Below are 22,864 nucleotides of genomic sequence, written 5' to 3' on the forward strand. Positions count from 1 at the left end.
ACCATAAACAGTTTATGGAAATTGCCTAAACACAGCTCTCTGCTGGTCTGGCTTCTCCTTTGAAGCGTAATTGGAAGGTATGTGTCTGTGTTTTTCCTTATATGGTAACAGCTGTTTGTGTCCATCTCTGTGTGGTACCCTGGCACTGGGAATTCACCCAGATAGCAGCCTTCTTTTTCGTTTTGATTTTAGGTCCTCTCATCTGTAGGCTTGCAGGGTGAATAAATCCTGGTTAATCCTGCATCTGGCTGGGTTTGCCTGACCCATATCCTTCCTCGCTGACCTCTGACCCATATCCTTCCTCGCTGACCTCTGACCCATATCCTTCCCTACTGACCACTGGGATGCATCCTGTCACATGTTGTCCTGTGTTAAACTGACATGTTAACACTTTCTCCATGTCCTTAGAACGGACTACTAGCTAGCCAGTCATGAGCCCTGACCAGGGCTGTGTTCAGGGCTGATCCCATTCAGTCCTCTGGCTCATTGTGTGGTTTTTTAGGCAGGTGCAAATGTGATCTTTTTTTAGATGGTGCACAGGTGTGTTGAGGGTTGGCCCCATTCAGTCCACTGGTTCATTGTGTGGAAGCTCCAGTAATCACTGCCTTCTTAGTTATTCTGCCTCAGGGCAAATCCAGTGTTTTTAAAAACATTTGTGTTGCATGGGTAGAATTGGCCCGTTTACCATGACATCTTCAGGATCCCCCAACCTCAGCCTGTCTGCAGGGACAGCGTGTGACAGAAGATCCCCGAACCACAGCCTGTCTGCAGGGACAGCGTGTGGCAGAAGAACCCAGAACCACAGCCGGTCTGCAGGGACAGCGTGTGGCAGAAGAACCCCGAACCACAGCCTGTCTGCAGGGACAGCGTGTGGCAGAAGAACCCAGAACCACAGCCTGTCTGCAGGGACAGCGTATGGCAGAAGATCCCCGAACCACAGCCTGTCTGCAGGGACAGCGTGTGGCAGAAGATCCCCGAACCGCAGCCTGTCTGCAGGGACAGCGTGTGGCAGAAGAACCCAGAACCACAGCCTGTCTGCAGGGACAGCGTGTGGCAGAAGATCCCCGAACCACAGCCTGTCTGCAGGGACAGTGTGTGGCAGAAGAACCCAGAACCACAGCCTGTCTGCAGGGACAGCGTGTGGCAGAAGATCCCCGAACCACAGCCTGTCTGCAGGGACAGTGTGTGGCAGAAGAACCCAGAACCACAGCCTGTCTGCAGGGACAGTGTGTGGCAGAAGAACCCAGAACCACAGCCTGTCTGCAGGGACAGCGTATGGCAGAAGATTGCCAGTTGATTTTGTTGCAAACTTGAGTTAAGTCTTAAGATGAGCTAGTATTATGTTCAGCATAACTCTGAAACCGTAACAAAACTTGTTCACCATGCAGCGGCAATGAAATTAAAACAACCTAAATACATTTTTCATTACAGGGTGAAGAAAAATGTGTATTACTTTTGAGCCCTTTTGGAGAATGTGCTCTGAAATATATCACTCCAGCCCTTCATTAAAGAATGTGTGGATATAAAAAAAAATACACATTTAAAAATGACGACTGATCAACTGGCCAAAAGGACAGTTAACTGTCAATAACTGTTTTATTTTCAGTCAGAGAAAGCCCTGCTACTAATATTATTGTTCATTATCCTGTTCCAACCGTGAACACTGTTGGTACTGTATTTAGTGACCACTGACCAATGACAGACATCCGTTAACTCAGAGTTACTGACCTCTGGTCTGACCAGTCAACATTACTGACAAACAGCCAGATTACTCAGCATGACCATCTCAGTCCAAACACCAGTTAATTACACCCGATGACAGCCCGCCGGTGGTCCGGAGGACATTTGACAAAACACCCGGAGCACAACGGAATTATAATGGAATGGCAAAACAGATGCTTAAAGCGTTGGTAGAAACACTGTAATCCCGGCAATCCATTCCTTACCACATATTGCAACGTCTGACTGTGTGTCACTCGCCACTGACCTCAATGGGCTGTTCAACACTGTCTGTCTCAGGAGCCCTGCATGTGATGAGCCAATCAAACCTGATTCACTAGTTAACAAAATGCTATAGCAACGCCAAAGGGAAGCCTGGCCTTGTCTGAGGGACCATACTGTTTGTATGATCTGAGTTGGGATGTTCACTTTACCTGATGCTTGAGGACATTATTATACTTCCAAAAAAAATAATATTTAATAGATGTTTTTTAGGCCTGTGAAGAGGGGCATCAGTTGTACGCTACATAATCATAGTTTGTTCTTAGCTCTAAGGTGTGTTTAGTTTAATGTCCACAATGCTGAAAAAAACTCAGATCGAACCGTGAAATTCTGTAATTAAAAGGGAATTCGGCCACATTCTGGATGGTATTGAGTTAAAAAGGGAGTCAGCTAAATGTTTTGAATATTCATTAATTTACTGTTAAGATCAGAATGCATCAGTGACCCCTATTTCGTGCAACTATTTGAAGAGGCAACGAGAACAGCCCTGTTCTTTGAGCATTATGCTGGTATCTTCGTGTAGCCGTTAGGAATAACACAAATGAAAACAGTCTTGTGGTAGATAAAGGCTTTCCCAGAAACCTTGTTAATTGAATGTTAACTTCAAAGTAACCTGTGCTGACCGGCAGAATGTTATCATCATTGTTTGCATAAATCCAGTGGGTGTTTGGTTTGCAGATTCTACGCTGTGTGTGCTATAGAAACACTCTTACCCATAACTGGGTTACCAGTGATGATGAATATGAGGAAGGTAGCCCATATGTGGGTAAACGGGGTGTTTGCCGGAAGCTGAGAATCTTGCCTATTCGGCGGTGCCAGAATATTTTGAGCTTGCCATATTTTACATTGGATACACCCCCCTCCCGAGAAACGAAAATAATTCCCAAAAACCAAGCAGTTAACATGAATTACATTTGTTATATTGTAACATTCTGTCAAATTTTGCATTTTTGTTTGGAAATGGAAAGGGCGTGCTTAGATGAATTGCATGAAACGGTGAAATTCAGTTGTGTTGAAAAAATTCTTGCCCGGTAATATAATGTACTGCAGGACTAGTCCCAGATTGGACAATTTTTCCACTTTTGCTATAGACTAATAAATAAAAAATGACCTGTTGTTGATCAATTCATTGCATATTGGTATGACTGCATATTTAGAGTTAAATTACGTCTGTACTATATGCACATTAAAAGGTGAAATCTTGAAACCCCGTCAGAGAACAGTTCCGCCACCCCTGATTATGATTGTTTGGCTGCTCTGAGCCATGTGTTTGCCCTGTATTTTTGGGCTGGTCAGGAGTCTTCTCTGTCATGCATTTTGTCATGCACGTTGCTATGGCGCTGTCTCCTGTTGAAACAGGTTTGTTGTGATTCCACGTGTTGTTCCAACCACTGTGACATGTCTCTGGAACCCAAAATATTCCCAAACACCAGATAGTCCAACAAATCATCCCTAATCTCCATTTCATTGTCCTCTGGGTTCATTTTCTTAGTCGATCCTCTTCCTCACTTTAACACCATGCCCTACTCCACTATTCTTTCGCAGTATGCTCTATGTCTTCGATATTTCTGACAGGTTAGAATTTGCGGTACAGAGTGCCTACAGTTAATATGGTCTCCCAGACCCGTGTGTTTTACTGCGTTATTGGGTTGTGGCTTTTACTTTCGTTTGATATTAAACCATTACAAAATTATGATATTTTAAGAATACTCTCTTGAACTCACTTTTAATACATTTGGATGAGTGAGAGGCGTGATCAGAACAATATATTGTATACTTTGATTGACCAATTTGAGACATACAGCTGGACATTTGAATTGTAAACGTTTGTCTTAAAAAAGGTAGGGGATGATGTGTAGACTGACACAATCGTTTCGGTTGCCAGACTCCAACTTTTATACTGATAATCTGAATAATAATTTTGTAGGCAAACAGATTCTAAAGTCTATGTGATTATGGTGAAGATGGCACACCAGTAAAAATAATTATTTAGATTGTGCGTAAAAAAAAATAAGAATCAGTATCCCCGCTTTCTGCAGTTTAGAAGTGTTCAAATTGCGATTTCAATATAATTTCGATTAATCGTGCAGCTGTAGTCCCAGTGGATATAGTGTTTCCCTGAAGACTTGGGGGAGTAGTCAAAGTAGTGGGACTGGTGTTTCCCTGGAGACGGGTGTGAAGGGTTAGTCAGGCTAGTGGATGTGGCGTTTGGTCAGAGACATGTGAAGGGTTAGTCAGGCTAGTGGATGTGGCGTTTGGCCAGAGACATGTGAAGGGTTAGTCAGGCTAGTGGATGTGGCGTTTGGCCAGAGACATGTGAAGGGTTAGTCAGGCTAGTGGATGTGGCGTTTGGCCAGAGACATGTGAAGGGTTAGTCAGGCTAGTGGATGTGGCATTTGGTCAGAGACATGTGAAGGGTTAGTCAGGCTAGTGGATGTGGCGTTTGGCCAGAGACATGTGAAGGGTTAGTCAGGCTAGTGGATGTGGCGTTTGGCCAGAGACGTGTGAAGGGTTAGTCAGGCTTGTGGATGTGGCGTTTGGCCAGAGACGTGAAGGGGTAGTCAGGCTAGTGGATGTGGCGTTTGGCCAGAGACGTGAAGGGGTAGTTGTGCTTGTGGATGTGGCGTTTGGCCAGAGACGTGAAGGGGTAGTCGCGCTTGTGGATGTGGCGTTTGGCCAGAGACGTGAAGGGTTAGTAAGGCTAGTGGATGTGTGTGACTCATAGGTTTCAGCCTGATTCTGATTTTTTTCCCCCACTCATTTGTTTTTGACCAATCACATTAGATCCTTTTCCATAAAATATTTTCTTGACAATGTATAATTTTTATTATCAGAGAACAAAAATATCAAGATGTCTCTACCTGTCTAAACATGTAACTTGTTCATGTCCCAGGATCAATAACAACTGAACCTGGGCATGTTTAACAGTAGTCAGATGTCATAAGGCCACATCTTCACCACATCACTTTGGTTGTGCTTCAGTAAAGGCTCATCTGTCCCAGCTGCTAGTTGTAGGTTACATCCAAGTCTCCCCCTGTTGGCAGATATGCAGCGTTGCACCCTGTCTGTCCCATGCTGGCTGTCTGTTGAAGTCCGGAGTCATCTGCCTCCATTTATGGCTGGTATATTTAAAACCAGTGTATTTCTGGAGGTCTGCTGGGTTGGTTGGTGTTCCCCAGAGGTTTGCGGTTAGTTTGGTTTGAACCAGTTGGTATGGCTAGGCTTGCCTATTTCTGCTGCTTGGGTGTAACTTGTTTTTCCTCTTGAGTTTTGAGTCAGGTGGGAGACAGAAATTGTTTTTACTCACTACTAACATATTTTGTCTGTGTCTCACTGGGGCACTAATTTACTGGAGTAGAAATAGGTTAACGGACCAGCAAAATAAGAACAGTGCATAACTCTGTTATAACAGTGCATAACAATGTTATAAGTGCATAAACCTACTATAAGTGTATTACCCTGCTATTACAGTGTATTACCCTGCTATTACAGTGTATTACCCTGCTATTACAGTGTATTACCCTGCTTTAACAGTGTATTACCCTGCTTTAACTGTGTATTACCCTGTTATAACAGTGCATACACCTGCTATAACAGTGCATACACCTGCTATAACAGTGCATAAACCTGTTTATAACAGTGCATAAGCTGGTTATGTAAGAATCACAGTGTGACTGCACCAGAACCGATTGTCATGTCCTTCTAAAGCATGTTTATTGTCCGATCAACCTGCCGATCGGTCACCTTGATCAATTGGCCTCCTGTTGTCTAGGATTCGCTGAAGGAGTACCCCTGTGGAGGGGAACATACCCCGAGCCCCATCGCTTCGGCCGTGGCCCTGTCGGCCAACCCCTCCCTGACCAGGGACGTCCAGCTTACCGCTGTCACCACCGTCACAGAGGCCGGACACACCATCGCTCTGCTGGGGGACAAGAAGGGCTGGCTGCACAAGGTACAATATGAGACACATACACACACACAGACACACACCATCGCTCTGCTGGGGGACAAGAAGGGCTGGCTGCACAAGGTACAATATGAGACACACACGCAAACACACACACATACCATCGCTCTGCTGGGCGACAAGAAGGGCTGGCTGCACAAGGTACAAATATGTGACACACACACACAAACCATTGTTCTGCATTGATGAACTGCACACTTGAACATAATCTGTTGCACAGTTCTTAATTATGTACTAGAATGATCCGGGGACGTTTGTTTCACTGTTCAAGGACTGTTTTGGTCCTTTCTGTCTCAGTTGAGAAAAGCCGTGGGCAACATAAAATCATAAAAGTGCAGTCACTCACTACTGAAAGTGTGCCTGGATATAAACCAGCTTCTGTTTCAGTTTCTAATAAAGATACGGCAGTTGGACAAGCATTACAAGTCTTTCTTCTAGAATCGATTTATTTAATGAATTCATTGGGCCTTAATCAACAACCATTCTTAAGAAGAAAGTTTCCCTGAAGATTCTGACACCAATGTTTACTCATTTGGGATTTGTTCTTAGGTAGGAACAGAATCTACACACACTCAAGAGCACACTTACGCAGATCTGAGCGCTGACATGTTTGTGCCAAATAATTAGTTTTTGTTTTTTCCTCATTAATAGTTGGATTAAAAGACTAGGATTGTAATTACAATAATATTTCATCATTTATAATATTTTTTTTATAATACATTACATTGTTCCTCTGTGTTTGGCAATCTTTTTTTTGGCCTCAGATTTGAGAACGAATTGTTATATTTAACTTTCTCAGTTGTCCGTCCGTCTCCAGATAGGGTTCACTGAATAAGTAATGGCATCCCAAGCATCTTGTTTGTTATTTTATATCCACTACTGACGCTACTGAATATGACCTCTCGTTGGCTGTTCACTTCCCCCAGCAGGACCTCCACTTCAGAACTACTGACGCTACTGAATATGACCTCTCGTTGGCTGTTCACTTCCCCCAGCAGGACCTCCACTTCAGAACTACTGACGCTACTGAATATGACCTCTCGTTGGCTGTTCACTTCCCCCAGCAGGACCTCCACTTCAGAACTACTGACGCTACTGAATATGACCTCTCGTTTGCTGTTCACTTCCCCCAGCAGGACCTCCACTTCAGAACTACTGACGCTACTGAATATGACCTCTCGTTGGCTGTTCACTTCCCCCAGCAGGACCTCCACTTCAGAACTGCTGACGCTACTGAATATGACCTCTCGTTTGCTGTTCACTTCCCCCAGCAGGACCTCCACTTCATATTCAGTAGCTTCCATACAGCAAGGGGAGCTTCCATACAGCAAGGGGAGCTTCCATACAGCAAGGGGAGCTTCCATACAGCAAGGGGAGCTTCCATACAGCAAGGGGAGCTTCCATACTGCAAAGGGAGCTTCCATACAGCAAGGGGAGCTTCCATACAGCAAGGGGAGCTTCCATACTGCAAGGGGAGCTTCCATACTGCAAGGGGAGCTTCCATACTGCAAGGGGAGCTTCCATACATTGGTCACAGAGATGATATCAAACCTGTGGTCACAGCAGTCATGTTGAACTGTGGTCACAGCGGTAATGTTGAACCTGTGGTCACAGCTGTCTTTTTGAACCCGTGGTCACAGTTGTCATGTTAAACCTGTGGTCACAGTGGCCCCTGGCAGATAAAGTTGCCATCCTGTTATTTTCACTCCGAAGCCTGGACAAGCACCAGCTGCCCAACCCAGAGGGAGACTTGGCTCCTCATTAGTAATGTGTTAACGACTAGGACTGTTACAGACAGACACACACACACACACACACACACACACGCATCCACAGAGAGATAATTAACATGAAACATGTTGCTAATGTGAATTATTAATGAAACTAGATCCAGCTCATCCCCACATTGCCTGGTTCTGTCTGCTACACCTCAGGTTAAATACCCTCCTCTCTCTCTCTCTCTCTTTCTTTCTCTCTCTCTCTCTCTCTCTTTCACACCCTCTCTCTTTCGTACCACACAGACCCACACATACCATTAATGAGACACACACACACACTCTCTTTCTTTCTATCTCGCACACACTTTGACTTGCTCCTGTGATGTCATGGTGGGAAAATGAACAAATGTAGCCAGCGAGATTAAGCCCCACTTCTGTTCAGGGTCACTGAGACCATTAGCACTACTATAGATGAAACACTTCTCACGTATACACACGCACACACACAGGAAGAGCATCAGTGGGGCTGAAGATGGATGAAAGACTTGACACGTATACACACACACACACAGGAAGAGCATCAGTAGAGCTGAAGATAGATGAAAGACTTGACACCATGAGTTAAGAAAAAAACTCTGTCTGACCTGTCTTGCCCTTTTAACACGGGCAGCCAAGAGTCCTGAACTTCTGTGCCAGTGAAATGTGGAGGGAAACATAACGTTCTGATCAGGCAGGGGACGAGGCGGTTGGGGTAAGTCCTCTTTACCCTGGTTTACGTCTGAGCTCCGTGCCATGAATCAGGAAGGCCGCCAGCTTGAACGTTGAAGCAGAACTGGCCTGACTGTCCGTGCTGAAGCCTATGAGCTCCACCTCTCCTTGTACAGAGATGCTCTTCATGCCTCCAGAACCTCTTTCATCTCCAACACCATCAAAACCTAACACAACACAAACAGAACTTTGTTCTCCACTATCAACAAACTCCTCCTACAACGCAGTGAGCCCTCCACACCATCCACTGTGCAAATTCCTCCTGCAACGCAGTGGGCCCTCCACACCATCCACAGTGCCAACTCCTCCTGCAACGCAGTGGGCCCTCCACACCATCCACAGTGCCAACTCATCCTACAACGCAGTGAGCCCTCCACTCCATCCACTGTGCAAACCACTCCTACCACTGAGTTAATGTATTGGATATACTCACCCCTGGGACTGTGAGCTAATGTATAGGATATACTCAACCCTGGAACTGTGAGTTAATGTGTAGGATATACTCAACCCTGGGACTGTGAGTTAATGTATAGGATATACTCATCCCTGGAACTGTGAGTTAATGTGTAGGATATACTCACAACTGGGACTGTGAGTTAATGTATAGGATATACTCAACCCTGGGACTGTGAGTTAATGTATAGGATATACTCATCCCTGGAACTGTGAGTTAATGTATATGATATACTCATCCCTGGAACTGTGAGTTAATGTGTAGGATATACTCACAACTGGGACTGTGAGTTAATGTATAGGATATGCTCATCCCTGGAGCTGTGAGTTTATGTATATGATATACTCACCCCTGGAACTGTGAGTTAATGTATTGGATATACTCAACCCTGGGACTGTGAGTTAATGTATAGGATATACTCATCCCTGGAACTGTGAGTTAATGTATATGATATACTCATCCCTGGAACTGTGAGTTAATGTATATGATATACTCATCCCTGGAACTGTGAGTTAATGTATAGGATATGCTCATCCCTGGAGCTGTGAGTTTATGTATATGATATACTCACCCCTGGAACTGTGAGTTAATGTATTGGATATACTCAACCCTGGAACTGTAAGTTGATGTATAGGATATACGCAACCCTGATATCTAATTATTTTATGTATTCTGTCACCATATGTTGTCTACCAAAAGCAGCAACATTACAAGTAATTAAAACTGTATGTATGAATAAATGTACTCAGCAGAAACAGGTGTGACGGTTGCCCACGTAGATCTGGCCCAACTCATAAGCCAGACAGAGATTCTGTCAGTGACTCAACCCACCTTTTAGTGACTCAACCCACCTGTCTGTGACTCAACCCATTTAAGCGGGGCAACGACCATGTCATGAGTTGAATCAGCCTCCTAAGACCCACTGAACAGGCGAGTCTCCAGGAAAGACTGAGAGTGCGAGTTTCCCCACCAGTGAAACAGGAGGGGTTGTTATAAATGAATAGGAACCAAATGCCTCTTGAGTTGCACTCTGCTTAAGAGCGGCTCTGTGCCGTGGTATATTGGTCATATACTACATCGCCGCAGGCTTTATTGATTAGTTATACCTACGGGCTTTTTGTAAATTACTCTTGTTTTTCTTAAGTGCTCACCACGTAATTTGAAATCCCACAACCGCCACCTCCAGTACAAAAACCTGTCTCAGTATGCGATAAGAGGCAACGTACATTAAACACTCCCTGGAAACCTCCGACATCTTTAATTTCTTCAGGAGTGAGAAGTGAGATTGGGCCTCTGCAAGAGTTCCCTGTTGTTACTGTGTATGTAAATTGGCCTGGGAGTGGATTTATGTCCCTCAGGCTGTTGTGATGTGCACATGTGTGTACTGGCATGCGTGTTTGTGTGTGATGGCAGTAATATGCTAGAGGCTGTTGTGTAGTATAGTTAGTCAGTGTTTTGAACACAAGCTGTGCTTCCTAGGTAGTTGGGATAAACTGGCCCTAGGGGTGAATCACATGCTGCCTGAGTGCGCGCGTGTGTGTGTGTGTGTGTGTGCATGCGCGCGTTTCTGTGTGTGTGTGTTTCTGTGTGTGTGTGTTTCTGTGTGTGTGTGTTTCTGTGTGTGTGTGTGTGTGTGTGTGTGTGGCGTCTTATACTGGGTCAAGAGGGGAAAGAATACCCTCAGGGTCTCCTGACACAGGAGGTGTGTGTGTGTTTCTGTGTGTGTGTGTGTGTGTGTGTGTGTGTGTGTGTGTGTGTGTGTGTGTGTGTTTCTGTGTGTGTGTGTGTGTGTGTGTGTGTGTGTCTTATACTGGGTCAAGAGGGGAAAGAATACCCTCAGGGTCTCCTGACACAGGAGGTGTGTGTGTGTTTCTGTGTGTGTGTGTGTGTGTGTGTGTGTGTGTTTCTGTGTGTGTGTGTTTCTGTGTGTGTGTGTTTCTGTGTGTGTGTGTGTGTGTGTGTGTTTCTGTGTGTGTGTGTGTGTGTGTGTGTGTGTGTGTGTGTGTGTGTGTGTGTTTCTGTGTGTGTGTGTGTGTGTGTGTGTGTGTGTGTGTGTGTGTGTGTGTTTCTGTGTGTGTGTGTGTGTGTGTGTCTTATACTGGGTCAAGAGGGGAAAGAATACCCTCAGGGTCTCCTGACACAGGAGGTGTGTGTGAGTTCATTTGTGCCCAGAGGTAATTCTCGCTGCTGATTGGTTACTTCTCCCAGGGGGAAAGCCACGTGCAGTGCATTATGGGCCGGCCTGGTGAGGAGGGTGGCAGAGCGGAGGCGTTTGTCCCAAATGGCATCCTCTTCCCTTTCTAGTGCATTACTTTATGGCCCCTATGTAGGAAATAAAGGGGCGTGTTTAAGCTAATAGACCAGCAGTTACAGATTTACACAACGCCAAGTTCTCATGTTTATATCTGCAGTTCTGTTGTTTATATCTGCAGTTCTCATGTTTATATCTGCAGTTCTCATGTTTATATCTGCAGTTCTCATGTTTATATCTGCAGTTCTCATGTTTATATCTGCAGTTCTCATGTTTATATCTGCAGTTCTCATGTTTATATCTGCAGTTCTCATGTTTATATCTGCAGTTCTCATGTTTATATCTGCAGTTCTCATGTTTATATCTGCAGTTCTGTTGTTTATATCTGCAGTTCTCATGTTTATATCTGCAGTTCTGTTGTTTATATCTGCAGTTCTCATGTTTATATCTGCAGTTCTCATGTTTATATCTGCAGTTCTCATGTTTATATCTGCAGTTCTCATGTTTATATCTGCAGTTCTCATGTTTATATCTGCAGTTCTCATGTTTATATCTGCAGTTCTCATGTTTATATCTGCAGTTCTCATGTTTATATCTGCAGTTCTCATGTTTATATCTGCAGTTCTCATGTTTATATCTGCAGTTCTCATGTTTATATCTGCAGTTCTGTTGTTTATATCTGCAGTTCTGGGGGGGAGAAAACACCTGAGGAAGAGGCTGTGATGTTGGTGTCCTGAGGAAGAGGCTCTCTGTCCAACACATCATATGCTTTGTAATTTACTGACTATATACTGTTTCTCTTTCCGAACAGGTTTTTCTCCAGCCCAACAGAACAGGGATGTTATATCAGAGTGTCCTGGTGGACCAGAACAGTCCAGTCAACGCCGACCTACTCCTGGACCAGTCCAAACAGAATGTCTACGTCCTCACTTACAGCAAGGTTGGCCCTAAACCCTACCCTTACGCCCTAAACCCTAACTCATCTTTCTAACCCCTACCCTTACGCCCTAAACCATACCCTTAAACCCTAAAACCTACCCTGACACCCTAACCCCTACCCGGACACCCTAACCCCTACCCGGACACCCTAAACCCTAAATTATCTTCCTGAATCCTACCCTTATACCTTAAGGTGACTTTATCGATTTTGTTTTATTTAAAATGTTTCTCCTACAGAGACAATTTCTTATGAAGCTGTTAGAATAATATTAATATAAATATTTCCCGGAGAACTGTAAGCAGTTGAAGTTGTGAAGCCGAAGTAGACTTGACCTTGTAGAATGCAGACAGGGTTTATCTCTGATAGATCCCAGAGGCTTGTTCAGGCTCCATGTGGAAAATCCCTGCTGCTAGTATCTTCTGTTGATCTGTAGACTTACTGAAATGTAGAGATGAAAGCAGCACACTGTGTGTGTGTGTGTGTGTGTGTGTGTGTGTGTGTGTGTGTGTGTGTGTGTGTGTGTGTGGGTAGCCAGTATGAGGGAGTGTAATGTTACTTTGAGTATATTTAAGGCCTCTCTCTGTCTGTCTCTCTCTTACTCTCTGTCTGTCTCTCTCTTACTCTCTGTCTGTCTCTCTCACTCTCTGCCTGTCTTTCTCATACTTTCTGCCGGTCTTTCTCTCTCTCTCTCTTTTCCTGTCTCTCTCTGCCTTTCTCTTTCTGTTGGTCTCTCTCTGCTTCTCTCTCTATTTCTGTCTCTCTGCCTGTCTCTTGGTTGGTGTCTCTCTCTCAATTCATTGGGTTTTATTGGCATGAATGTTGCAATTTTCAACAGTGTTGCCAAAGCTTTTTACAATGTAATAAGAAAATGATTCATACAATTATGATTAAAATAAGTACAATTAAGAATGTAGTTGTGTGTGTGTGTGTATGTATGTATTAGTTTGAATATTTGTATGTGTGTAGGATTACTCACTCTCTCTCTCTCTCTCTCTCTGCCTCCTGCCTGTCTCTCTCTCTTCCTGTCTCTCTCACAGGTATCCATGGTACCTGTCTCTGAGTGTGAGCTGCAGACAGACTGCCAGTCCTGTCTGTCTGTTCGAGATCCCTACTGTGGCTGGTGTGTCCTGGAGGGAAGGTACTAGCATCACACACACACACACACCACACACACACCACACACACACCACACACCACACACACACACACACACACACACACAGAGTTTTCTTTTATATTTATTTATTTTCTCAGACGGCAATTTCTTGAAGCCCTACTCGCCGTGGGCAGATGTTAGACTGCTTACCCAATCGGGACGTTTTTCGTCGGTGCACTCTGGATGTGAACGCTTTCTTTTGTCCAAAAACCACAGTGGAGCTTTCAGGTGCCCGACCTGCCACAAGGAGTCGCTAGAGAGCGACATGACAAGGCTGCCCTGTCTGACATCCACACACCACCCGAGGCAGTGATTTATGTCGCCCTCTGCTGAACTGTTAAGCCCCGACCAGGAGTTGAACACCTGACAGCAATGAGGTTAATGTTTGTCTATTCCTCTGATGCAGATGTTTGCGCAGGCAGGACTGTCACCTTGAGAGCCAGGCTAACCACTGGCTATGGAGCTACCAGCCAGCCAGCCAATGTGTGACGGTCCAGAGCTTGAAGCCGGCCAACCAGAGCCGAGAGGAGCAGACTCCGGTGGGTGGGACTATAGAATACCATAAACCTGGGTGGTTTGAAACCTGAATTCTGATTGGCAGAAAGCTGTGGTATGTCACCGTTGGTATGACAAACCCTCTTTACTGGACTCGTTTAATTGGTAACCAGTTAATAAAGCTAGTAAGGCAGAGAACAGACCCTGGCTGTCTACCAGGAACCCATGTGGTGTCCTAATGCTATTATAAACTGATGACCAAATTAATTGGTTAAACAGATTACCGTGGTATGCATTAATCAGCATTCAGGGCTCGAACATCCTGCATATAATATAGACTTCTGTAGTAAAATGTAGAACTGTATCCTGATATAATGGTGTGTGTGGTGTTTTCAGGTGTCTCTGACAGTGGCTCAGCTTCCCACCCTGTCAGAAGACGAGTCTCTGTCCTGCTCCTTCGGAACCTTGCCCCCTCAGCCAGCTGTCGTCGCGGGAACCACCATCACCTGTCAATCTCCCCTGCCCGAGCTCCTCCCACCCAACCCACCTGGTAGTGGTAGGTTAACATCTTTGGTTTAGGTTTACAGCTTTGATTTATTTAATAATGTATACATTGATAAACATTTTTATTTAATGTAATTAATTGGTTATTTAGCCAAGTTAATTTTATTGAGATGAAGACGGACATCATCCATGTGGGAGAACGGTGATCTTGTGTCATGTTACTAGATCTATTTTGATCAGCCGTGACAGTTGCTTTGTATACACTCCATGCGTGGCCCCACCTACTGACAGCTGGTACACAGTGTTACAGCCATGTATGGCCATCTATAGAGTATACACTTCTGTTGGTAACCCCTGACCAACATAACCACCTCACCTCATTGAGGGCCTGAATCAGATGTTTGTTTGTGGTTCCAATGATGGAATGGAGTTGGATCTGCTAATGTATGGTAATGTGGAATATTACACTGTCATCATTATTAGGGCATATACCATTCCTTATGTAGTTATTATTCCTTATGTAATTATGAACTTCACTTCTTAGAAGAAAATATGATACATGAAAATTCTTCAATAATGTATTTAACTAGGTAAGTTAATTGAGAAGTTCTTATTTTCAGTGAGCACTTGCAAGAGGAGACATAAGGAATGGTATATGCCCTAATAATGATGACAGTGTAATAATTACATAAGGAATGGTATAAGCCCTAATAATGATGACAGTGTAATAACTACATAAGGAATGGTATAAGCTCCCTAATAATGAGGACAGTGTAATAACTACATAAGGAATGGTATAAGCCCTAATAATGATGACAGTGTAATAACTACATAAGGAATGGTATAAGCCCTAATAATGATGACAGTGTAATAACTACATAAGGAATGGTATATGCCCTAATAATGAGGACAGTGTAATAACTACATAAGGAATGGTATAAGCCCTAATAATGATGACAGTGTAATAACTACATAAGGAATGGTATATGCCCTAATAATGAGGACAGTGTAATAACTACATAAGGAATGGTATATGCCCTAATAATGATGACAGTGTAATAACTACATAAGGAATGGTATATGCCCTAATAATGATGACAGTGTAATAACTACATTAGGAATGGTATATGCCCTAATAATGATGACAGTGTAATAACTACATAAGGAATGGTTTATGCCCTAATAATGATGACAGTGTAATTACTACATAAGGAATGGTATATGCCCTAATAATGATGACAGTGTAATAACTACATAAGGAATGGTATATGCCCTAATAATGATGACAGTGTAATAACTACATTAGGAATGGTATATGCCCTAATTATGAGGACAGTGTAATAACTACATAAGGAATGGTATATGCCCTAATAATGATGACAGTGTAATAACTACATAAGGAATGGTGTATGTCCTAATAATGATGACAGTGTAATAACTACATAAGGAATGGTATATGCCCTAATAATGATGACAGTGTAATAAGGAGCAAGCAACACAGAGTTCCTGGGTACAGACTTTAGCCAGAGTAAATCAGAAATATACCACAACCCTCCATGTTGCCTAATTTCCATTATAAACCATTTACCAAAGCAGTTAACTCCAGGTACATGGTTAATACAGTGTCATACTCCTGAAACCTGGTTAATACAGTGTCATACTCCTGGTTAATAAAGTCTCGTACTCCTGGTTCCTGGTTAATATAGTGTTGTACTCCTGGTACCTGGATAATATAGTGTTGTACTCCTGGTACCTGGATAATATAGTGTTGTACTCCTGGTTCCTGGTTAATATAGTGTTGTACTCCTGGTACCTGGATAATATAGTGTTGTACTCCTGGTACCTGGATAATATAGTGTTGTACCCCTGGTACCTGGATAATATAGTGTTGTACTCCTGGTACCTGGATAATATAGTGTTGTACTCCTGGTACCTGGATAATATAGTGTTGTACTCCTGGTACCTGGATAATACAGTGTTGTACTCCTGGTACCTGGATAATATAGTGTTGTACTCCTGGTACCTGGATAATATAGTGTTGTACTCCTGGTACCTGGATAATATAGTGTTGTACTCCTGGTACCTGGATAATATAGTGTTGTACTCCTGGTACCTGGATAATATAGTGTTGTACTCCTGGTACCTGGATAATATAGTGTTGTACTCCTGGTACCTGGATAATACAGTGTTGTACTCCTGGTACCTGGATAATACAGTGTTGTACTCCTGGTACCTGGATAATACAGTGTTGTACTCCTGGTACCTGGATAATATAGTGTTGTACTCCTGGTTCCTGGTTAATACAGTGTTGTACTCCTGGTACCTGGATAATATAGTGTTGTACTCCTGGTACCTGGATAATACAGTGTCGTACTCCTGGTTCCTGGTTAATACAGTGTCGTACTCCTGGTATGTGGTCTAAACAGACGTCATGTTTCCGTCAGATTTGTCCATCTTATTATTCTGTGGTGTATTCTGTCCACAGATCACATGTCTCTCCGTGTGTCGGTCATGTTCAGAGACGTGACCATCTCTACCAGTAACATCACCTTCTATGACTGTAAAGCTGTGGGCCGACTCAACTCCACCTCTCCGTAAGACACACACACACACAGTATTTAGCTATATTTAGCTACAGTACACATGACATTACCAACACGTCACACGCTAGTAGTCATACTAAACATCCTTTAGGTTTATGTCGCGTTGGAAGCAGTGTGTTTATTAGGGCTGTCAGACACGTTAAAACTCAGGTCCACAGTTAGACATTTTTGTGATACATTTTTTGTGGTATGAATTTGATCCTAAATAAATACTTTACTTTTTGCATTGAATCAGACATGGAACGGAGAAGAAAGACAAAAGGGACATTTGTGATGAAAGGCTTTTTTGTTTAATTTCCAGTATTTCACATCACACTTTTTAGAACACTGGTGATAAACTAAACATGTAACAGTTAATTTCATTATTCCATTTTAAACCCTATCGTCTGAATCTATATGTTAATGTTTCTTCAGGTGTATGGTCTGTGTGACAGTGTGTCTGAATCTATATGTTAATGTTTCTTCAGGTGTATGGTCTGTGTGACAGTGTGTCTGAATCTATATGTTAATGTTTCTTCAGGTGTATGGTCTGTGTGACAGTGTGTCTGAATCTATATGTTAATGTTTCTTCAGGTGTATGGTCTGTGTGACAGTGTGTCTGAATCTATATGTTAATGTTTCTTCAGGTGTATGGTCTGTGTGACAATGTGTCTGAATCTACATGTTAATGTTTCTTCAGGTGTATGGTCTGTGTGACAATGTGTCTGAATCTATATGTTAATGTTTCTTCAGGTGTATGGTCTGTGTGACAATGTGTCTGAATCTATATGTTAATGTTTCTTCAGGTGTATGGTCTGTGTGACAATGTGTCTGAATCTATATGTTAATGTTTCTTCAGGTGTATGGTCTGTGTGACAATGTGTCTGAATCTATATGTTAATGTTTCTTCAGGTGTATGGTCTGTGTGACAGTGTGTCTGAATCTATATGTTAATGTTTCGTCAGGTGTATGGTCTGTGACAATGGCCCTCATTTATCAAAAGTGCGTACACCAAATTTCCAGCGTACACCTGGCGTACACCCAAAACCACGGTGACTTTGAGATTTATCAATATGGTCGTTGGCGTACGGCACTCTCAAATCCTACGCCAGCTCAGGAGGTGGTGTACGCACGTTTTGAGTTAGTGCGGAAATGCGCATGTTGAGTTATATGTTCTCATCATTTATGTTATATTATGTTGTTTAATTATGATACTGACTGTTGTATACCCAAAATTGTGCAAGAGTTAATTGTGCGCATGTGTGAAGAGACGGGACTTTTATTTTGACCTGTCTCAAGTAAAAAATGTGTAGCCGTATACTCTGCCCCTGCTGCAGTTCCCTCGTGCACTGATGTTATGCCAGTGCAGAGATGTAAACTGAAAATAAAACAGTATTAATAGTTATATTTGGAGTGATCTTTGGTGGATGGATGACAACAAAATATTGCACATGGACATGGCGGAGAGAAATGAAACCTTAACAGCGCAGAAAAGAAAATCCTAACGCACTGACAAACTAAAAGATGTGATATATTATGACCTACTGTTAAAAAAACATAATTACAAACTTCAGTGTTTATTTTTGTGCAACATGGACTTCAAGGTTTCATTTGTGTGACTTTATCAAAGCATTTGACTTATATGTATTCCTTCAGATGCGAGTCTGTGCGCTTTACATGACGTTTCAGGGTTAGGCCCGGCAGTTGCGCATGGACTGGGTTCAGTAATAAAAGGCTTTGAATTACCAAAATATAATTCAGACTGACAAAATAATAAAAATGACATTCTTCTTCTTTTAGACAATAATAGAAATAATAATAATAACGACATTCTTCTTCTAAATAACAATAAACGTCATTGATAAATATCATGAAATAATAAGACGAATATTACAAATTGTCATGCAGTTATTAATGTGAATGAATGGTACTCCACATCACATCATCATCTTTTATTCCGCTTTTTAAACTGCCAAATGAAACAATTTTATTTCTTTCTACCTCCCTGGTGATTGTCCCAATCTCCACGTCAGAGAAGTTTCTCTTTTTTGCCGTCTTCCGTGTGTCCATGGCGTAAAATGAGGGCGTGGGGGAAGCGGAGACTTGAATATATAGGGGCGTGTTATTCTAATGACGATCGTTTTCATCCGCGGCATTTATCAAAGGATTTTAAAGGTACGCACAGTTTCATAAATCAGGCGATGAGAGGAGTGTAAGCAAAATCTTACGCCAACATATACGCCCGTTTCTACGCAAGAATGATAAATGAGGGCCAATGTGTCTGAATCTATATGTTAATGTTTCTTCAGGTGTATGGTCTGTGTGACAGTGTGTCTGAATCTATATGTTAATGTTTCTTCAGGTGTATGGCCTGTGTGGGCAGTGTTTGGCCATGTAACTGGTGTGCTCTAGATGAGCTTTGTACCCACAACAGCAACTGTCCCAAGGAGCACATCATCTCCAACTCTCTGGTAATGCAACTCTAACTTAACCCCCACACAACCCTAATCCAATCCAGGCGCAACCCTAACTTTACCCTGACGCAACCCTAACTTTACCCTGACGCAACCCTAACTTTACCCTGACGCAACCCTAACTTTACCCTGACGCAACCCTAACTTTACCCTGACGCAACCCTAACTTAACCCAGACGCAACCTTAACTTAACCCATATGCAACCCTAACTTAACACAGACCCAACCCTGACTTAACTAACTAATCCCAAACGTTACGCTAAGTATACCTTAACAAAACCCTAACTGGACCCCAACAAACCCTAACTGAACCCCAAAACAACCTAAACTGAACCCCAACACAATCAAATGTAACCCTGTCATTCTGATTTGGGGTCAGTCAGACACATACGGTTCTAGTTCAGAGTGCCTCACTAAAAAGGAAACCGGGTCAGAAGTGGTGCACTATGGGAAAAGGGTACCATTTGAGTGACTGTAAATTGCAACTCCTCATCCCACCACTAGGTGCAGCTACAGGCGCCTCAAGGTCCGGACTCGTGTCCCTCTGTTTGGGCTTTGCAGAGCTCTCCTCTGGTCCCTGTGGGTTTCCTGTCACCTCTGGCTCTAATGGGGAGGAACCTTGACATGTTTCAGGTGAACTGTTTACTATACACCCTGACCTTTAACCCCTGAACCCTTAAGCCTTTCATTTTCCCCCTGGCATTCTGTTGCAACAAAAAGGTTCCTCAAAGATTTTTTGAAAGAAATATCTTAAATTAAACAAAAAATGCACAAATGGAGTGAAAATATTTTGCTTGTGACAGGGCATACAGATATGAAAACAAGCTGCATAGTTTAATTCAGACACAACAACAAATCTGAATAAGCCTGATATACTGTCTTTTTCTAAGATGTTATGCCTGAGTTAGTTCACTGTGCCTGTATTCAGAATTGTCTGTCTTGTTACTAGCAGCATCTTTTCACGCTTTTGATTCAAGCTAATCTTCCTTTCTTTTTGAAGATATTTTTGAAGTGTAAGTGGGCAGGAACCCCAACCTTTCAGGTTGATATTGGTAGAACACCATAACAGGATGTACTCAGTACTGTTGAAAGAACGTCTTCTAAATGATGTAAATGTAAATAAGGCCTCGTCTTGTTTACTGTAAGCAATGAGTTGACCTTTGGTGTTTTGCAGGTCTCTGAAAGCAAACAGTAATAAGATGCTTTATGGTGTGATGTCATACTCAGGGGGAGGAGCCATATGCTTGTGTGGTTGTTGTGGAGGGGGAGGAGCTTAAACTCAACGCCACTCTGAAGAAGGACCCAGAAACCCAGGCGTACACCTTTACCTGCTCTCCTCACAAGGTATTACCACACCCCCTGAGCAGGCAGACAGACACTACATATATCACATTACCCACCCAGCAGACAGACACTACATATATCACATTACCCACCCAGCAGACAGACACTACTTATATCACATTACCCACCCAGCAGACAGACACTACTTATATCACATTACCCACCCAGCAGACAGACACTACTTATATCCCATTACCCACCCAGCAGACAGACACTACTTATATCCCATTACCCACCCAGCAGACAGACACTACATATATCACATTACCCACCCAGCAGACAGACACTACTTATATCACATTACCCACCCAGCAGACAGACACTACTTATATCACATTACCCACCCAGCAGACAGACACTACTTATATCACATTACCCACCCAGCAGACAGACACTACATATATCACATTACCCACCCAGCAGACAGACACTACATATATCACATTACCCACCCAGCAGATAGACACTACTTATATCACATTACCCACCCAGCAGACAGACACTACATATATCACATTACCCACCCAGCAGACAGACACTACATATATCACATTACCCACCCAGCAGACAGACACTACATATATCACATTACCCACCCAGCAGACAGACACTACATATATCACATTACCCACCCAGCAGACAGACACTACATATATCACATTACCCACCCAGCAGACAGACACTACATATATCTCATTACCCACCCAGCAGACAGGCACTACTTATATCACATTACCCACCCAGCAGACAGACACTACTTATATCACATTACCCACCCAGCAGACAGACACTACTTATATCACATTACCCACCCAGCAGACAGACACTACTTATATCACATTACCCACCCAGCAGACAGACACTACATATATCACATTACCCACCCAGCAGACAGACACTACATATTTCACATTACCCACCCAGCAGACAGACACTACTTATATCACATTACCCACCCAGCAGACAGACACTACTTATATCACATTACCCACCCAGCAGACAGACACTACTTATATCACATTACCCACCCAGCAGACAGACACTACATATATCACATTACCCACCCAGCAGACAGACACTACATATATCACATTACCCACCCAGCAGACAGACACTACATATATCACATTACCCACCCAGCAGACAGACACTACATATATCACATTACCCACCCAGCAGACAGACACTACATATATCACATTACCCACCCAGCAGACAGACACTACATATATCACATTACCCACCCAGCAGACAGACACTACTTATATCACATTACCCACCCAGCAGACAGACACTACTTATATCACATTACCCACCCAGCAGACAGACACTACATATATCACATTACCCACCCAGCAGACAGACACTACTTATATCACATTACCCACCCAGCAGACAGACACTACTTATATCCCATTACCCACCCAGCAGACAGACACTACTTATATCACATTACCCACCCAGCAGACAGACACTACATATATCACATTACCCACCCAGCAGACAGACACTACTTATATCACATTACCCACCCAGCAGACAGACACTACTTATATCCCATTACCCACCCAGCAGACAGACACTACATTTATCACATTACCCACTCAGCAGACAGACACTACATTTATCACATTACCCACCCAGCAGACAGACACTACATATATCACATTACCCACCCAGCAGACAGACACTACATTTATCACATTACCCACCCAGCAGACAGACACTACTTATATCCCATTACCCACCCAGCAGACAGACACTACATTTATCACATTACCCACCCAGCAGACAGACACTACATGTATCACATTACCCACCCAGCAGACAGACACTACATGTATCACATTACCCACCCAGCAGACAGACACTACATATATCTCATTACCCACCCAGCAGACAGGCACTATATTCATACACTCACCTCTGCAATATGCAGTTAACCAATAGAACATTTTACCCCATGATGAATCATTACATATTTTATTTCTCTTCTTCCAGTTCCAATACCGATTGAAACAGTTGGAGTACTCTGCTCCCATCTTCCTACAGAGGGGTTCTCATCGCATCGACTCTGCTCCCAGTCTCAGATGTAAGACTTCCCTATTCTGATGTCATTACTCAGTGCCAGGGGTATTATACACTGTTCATTATGCTGACTATTCTACTGTATTCATTATACTGACTATTCTATTGTATTATACACTGTA

The 22,864-nt window shown here is 43.1% G+C and overlaps 1 protein-coding gene across 8 annotated transcripts in view; it reads left to right on the forward strand.

Moving 5' to 3' along the window:
• The window catches only part of plxnb3 (plexin B3), an 87,201-nt gene that overhangs the window by 45,444 nt on the left and 18,893 nt on the right, over positions 1–22,864 (forward strand). For 6 of the 8 annotated variants that reach the window (XM_034295939.1, XM_034295941.1, XM_034295940.1 and 3 more), the window contains 10 exons: positions 5,774–5,953; positions 11,971–12,099; positions 13,137–13,237; positions 13,662–13,794; positions 14,147–14,306; positions 16,740–16,848; positions 19,199–19,307; positions 19,815–19,943; positions 20,538–20,654; positions 22,656–22,746. In XM_034295939.1, the coding sequence (XP_034151830.1) occupies positions 5,774–5,953; positions 11,971–12,099; positions 13,137–13,237; positions 13,662–13,794; positions 14,147–14,306; positions 16,740–16,848; positions 19,199–19,307; positions 19,815–19,943; positions 20,538–20,654; positions 22,656–22,746 (1,258 nt within the window). Of the gene's footprint in view, positions 1–5,773; positions 5,954–5,991; positions 6,032–6,091; positions 6,110–11,970; positions 12,100–13,136; positions 13,238–13,661; positions 13,795–14,146; positions 14,307–16,739; positions 16,849–19,198; positions 19,308–19,814; positions 19,944–20,537; positions 20,655–22,655; positions 22,747–22,864 lie in introns of those variants that run through there. The other 2 variants (XM_034295945.1, XM_034295946.1) reach the window with 2 other exon arrangements.

The sequence above is a fragment of the Esox lucius genome, chromosome 12, assembly GCF_011004845.1.
Source record: "Esox lucius isolate fEsoLuc1 chromosome 12, fEsoLuc1.pri, whole genome shotgun sequence".
Classification (NCBI taxonomy): domain Eukaryota; kingdom Metazoa; phylum Chordata; class Actinopteri; order Esociformes; family Esocidae; genus Esox; species Esox lucius.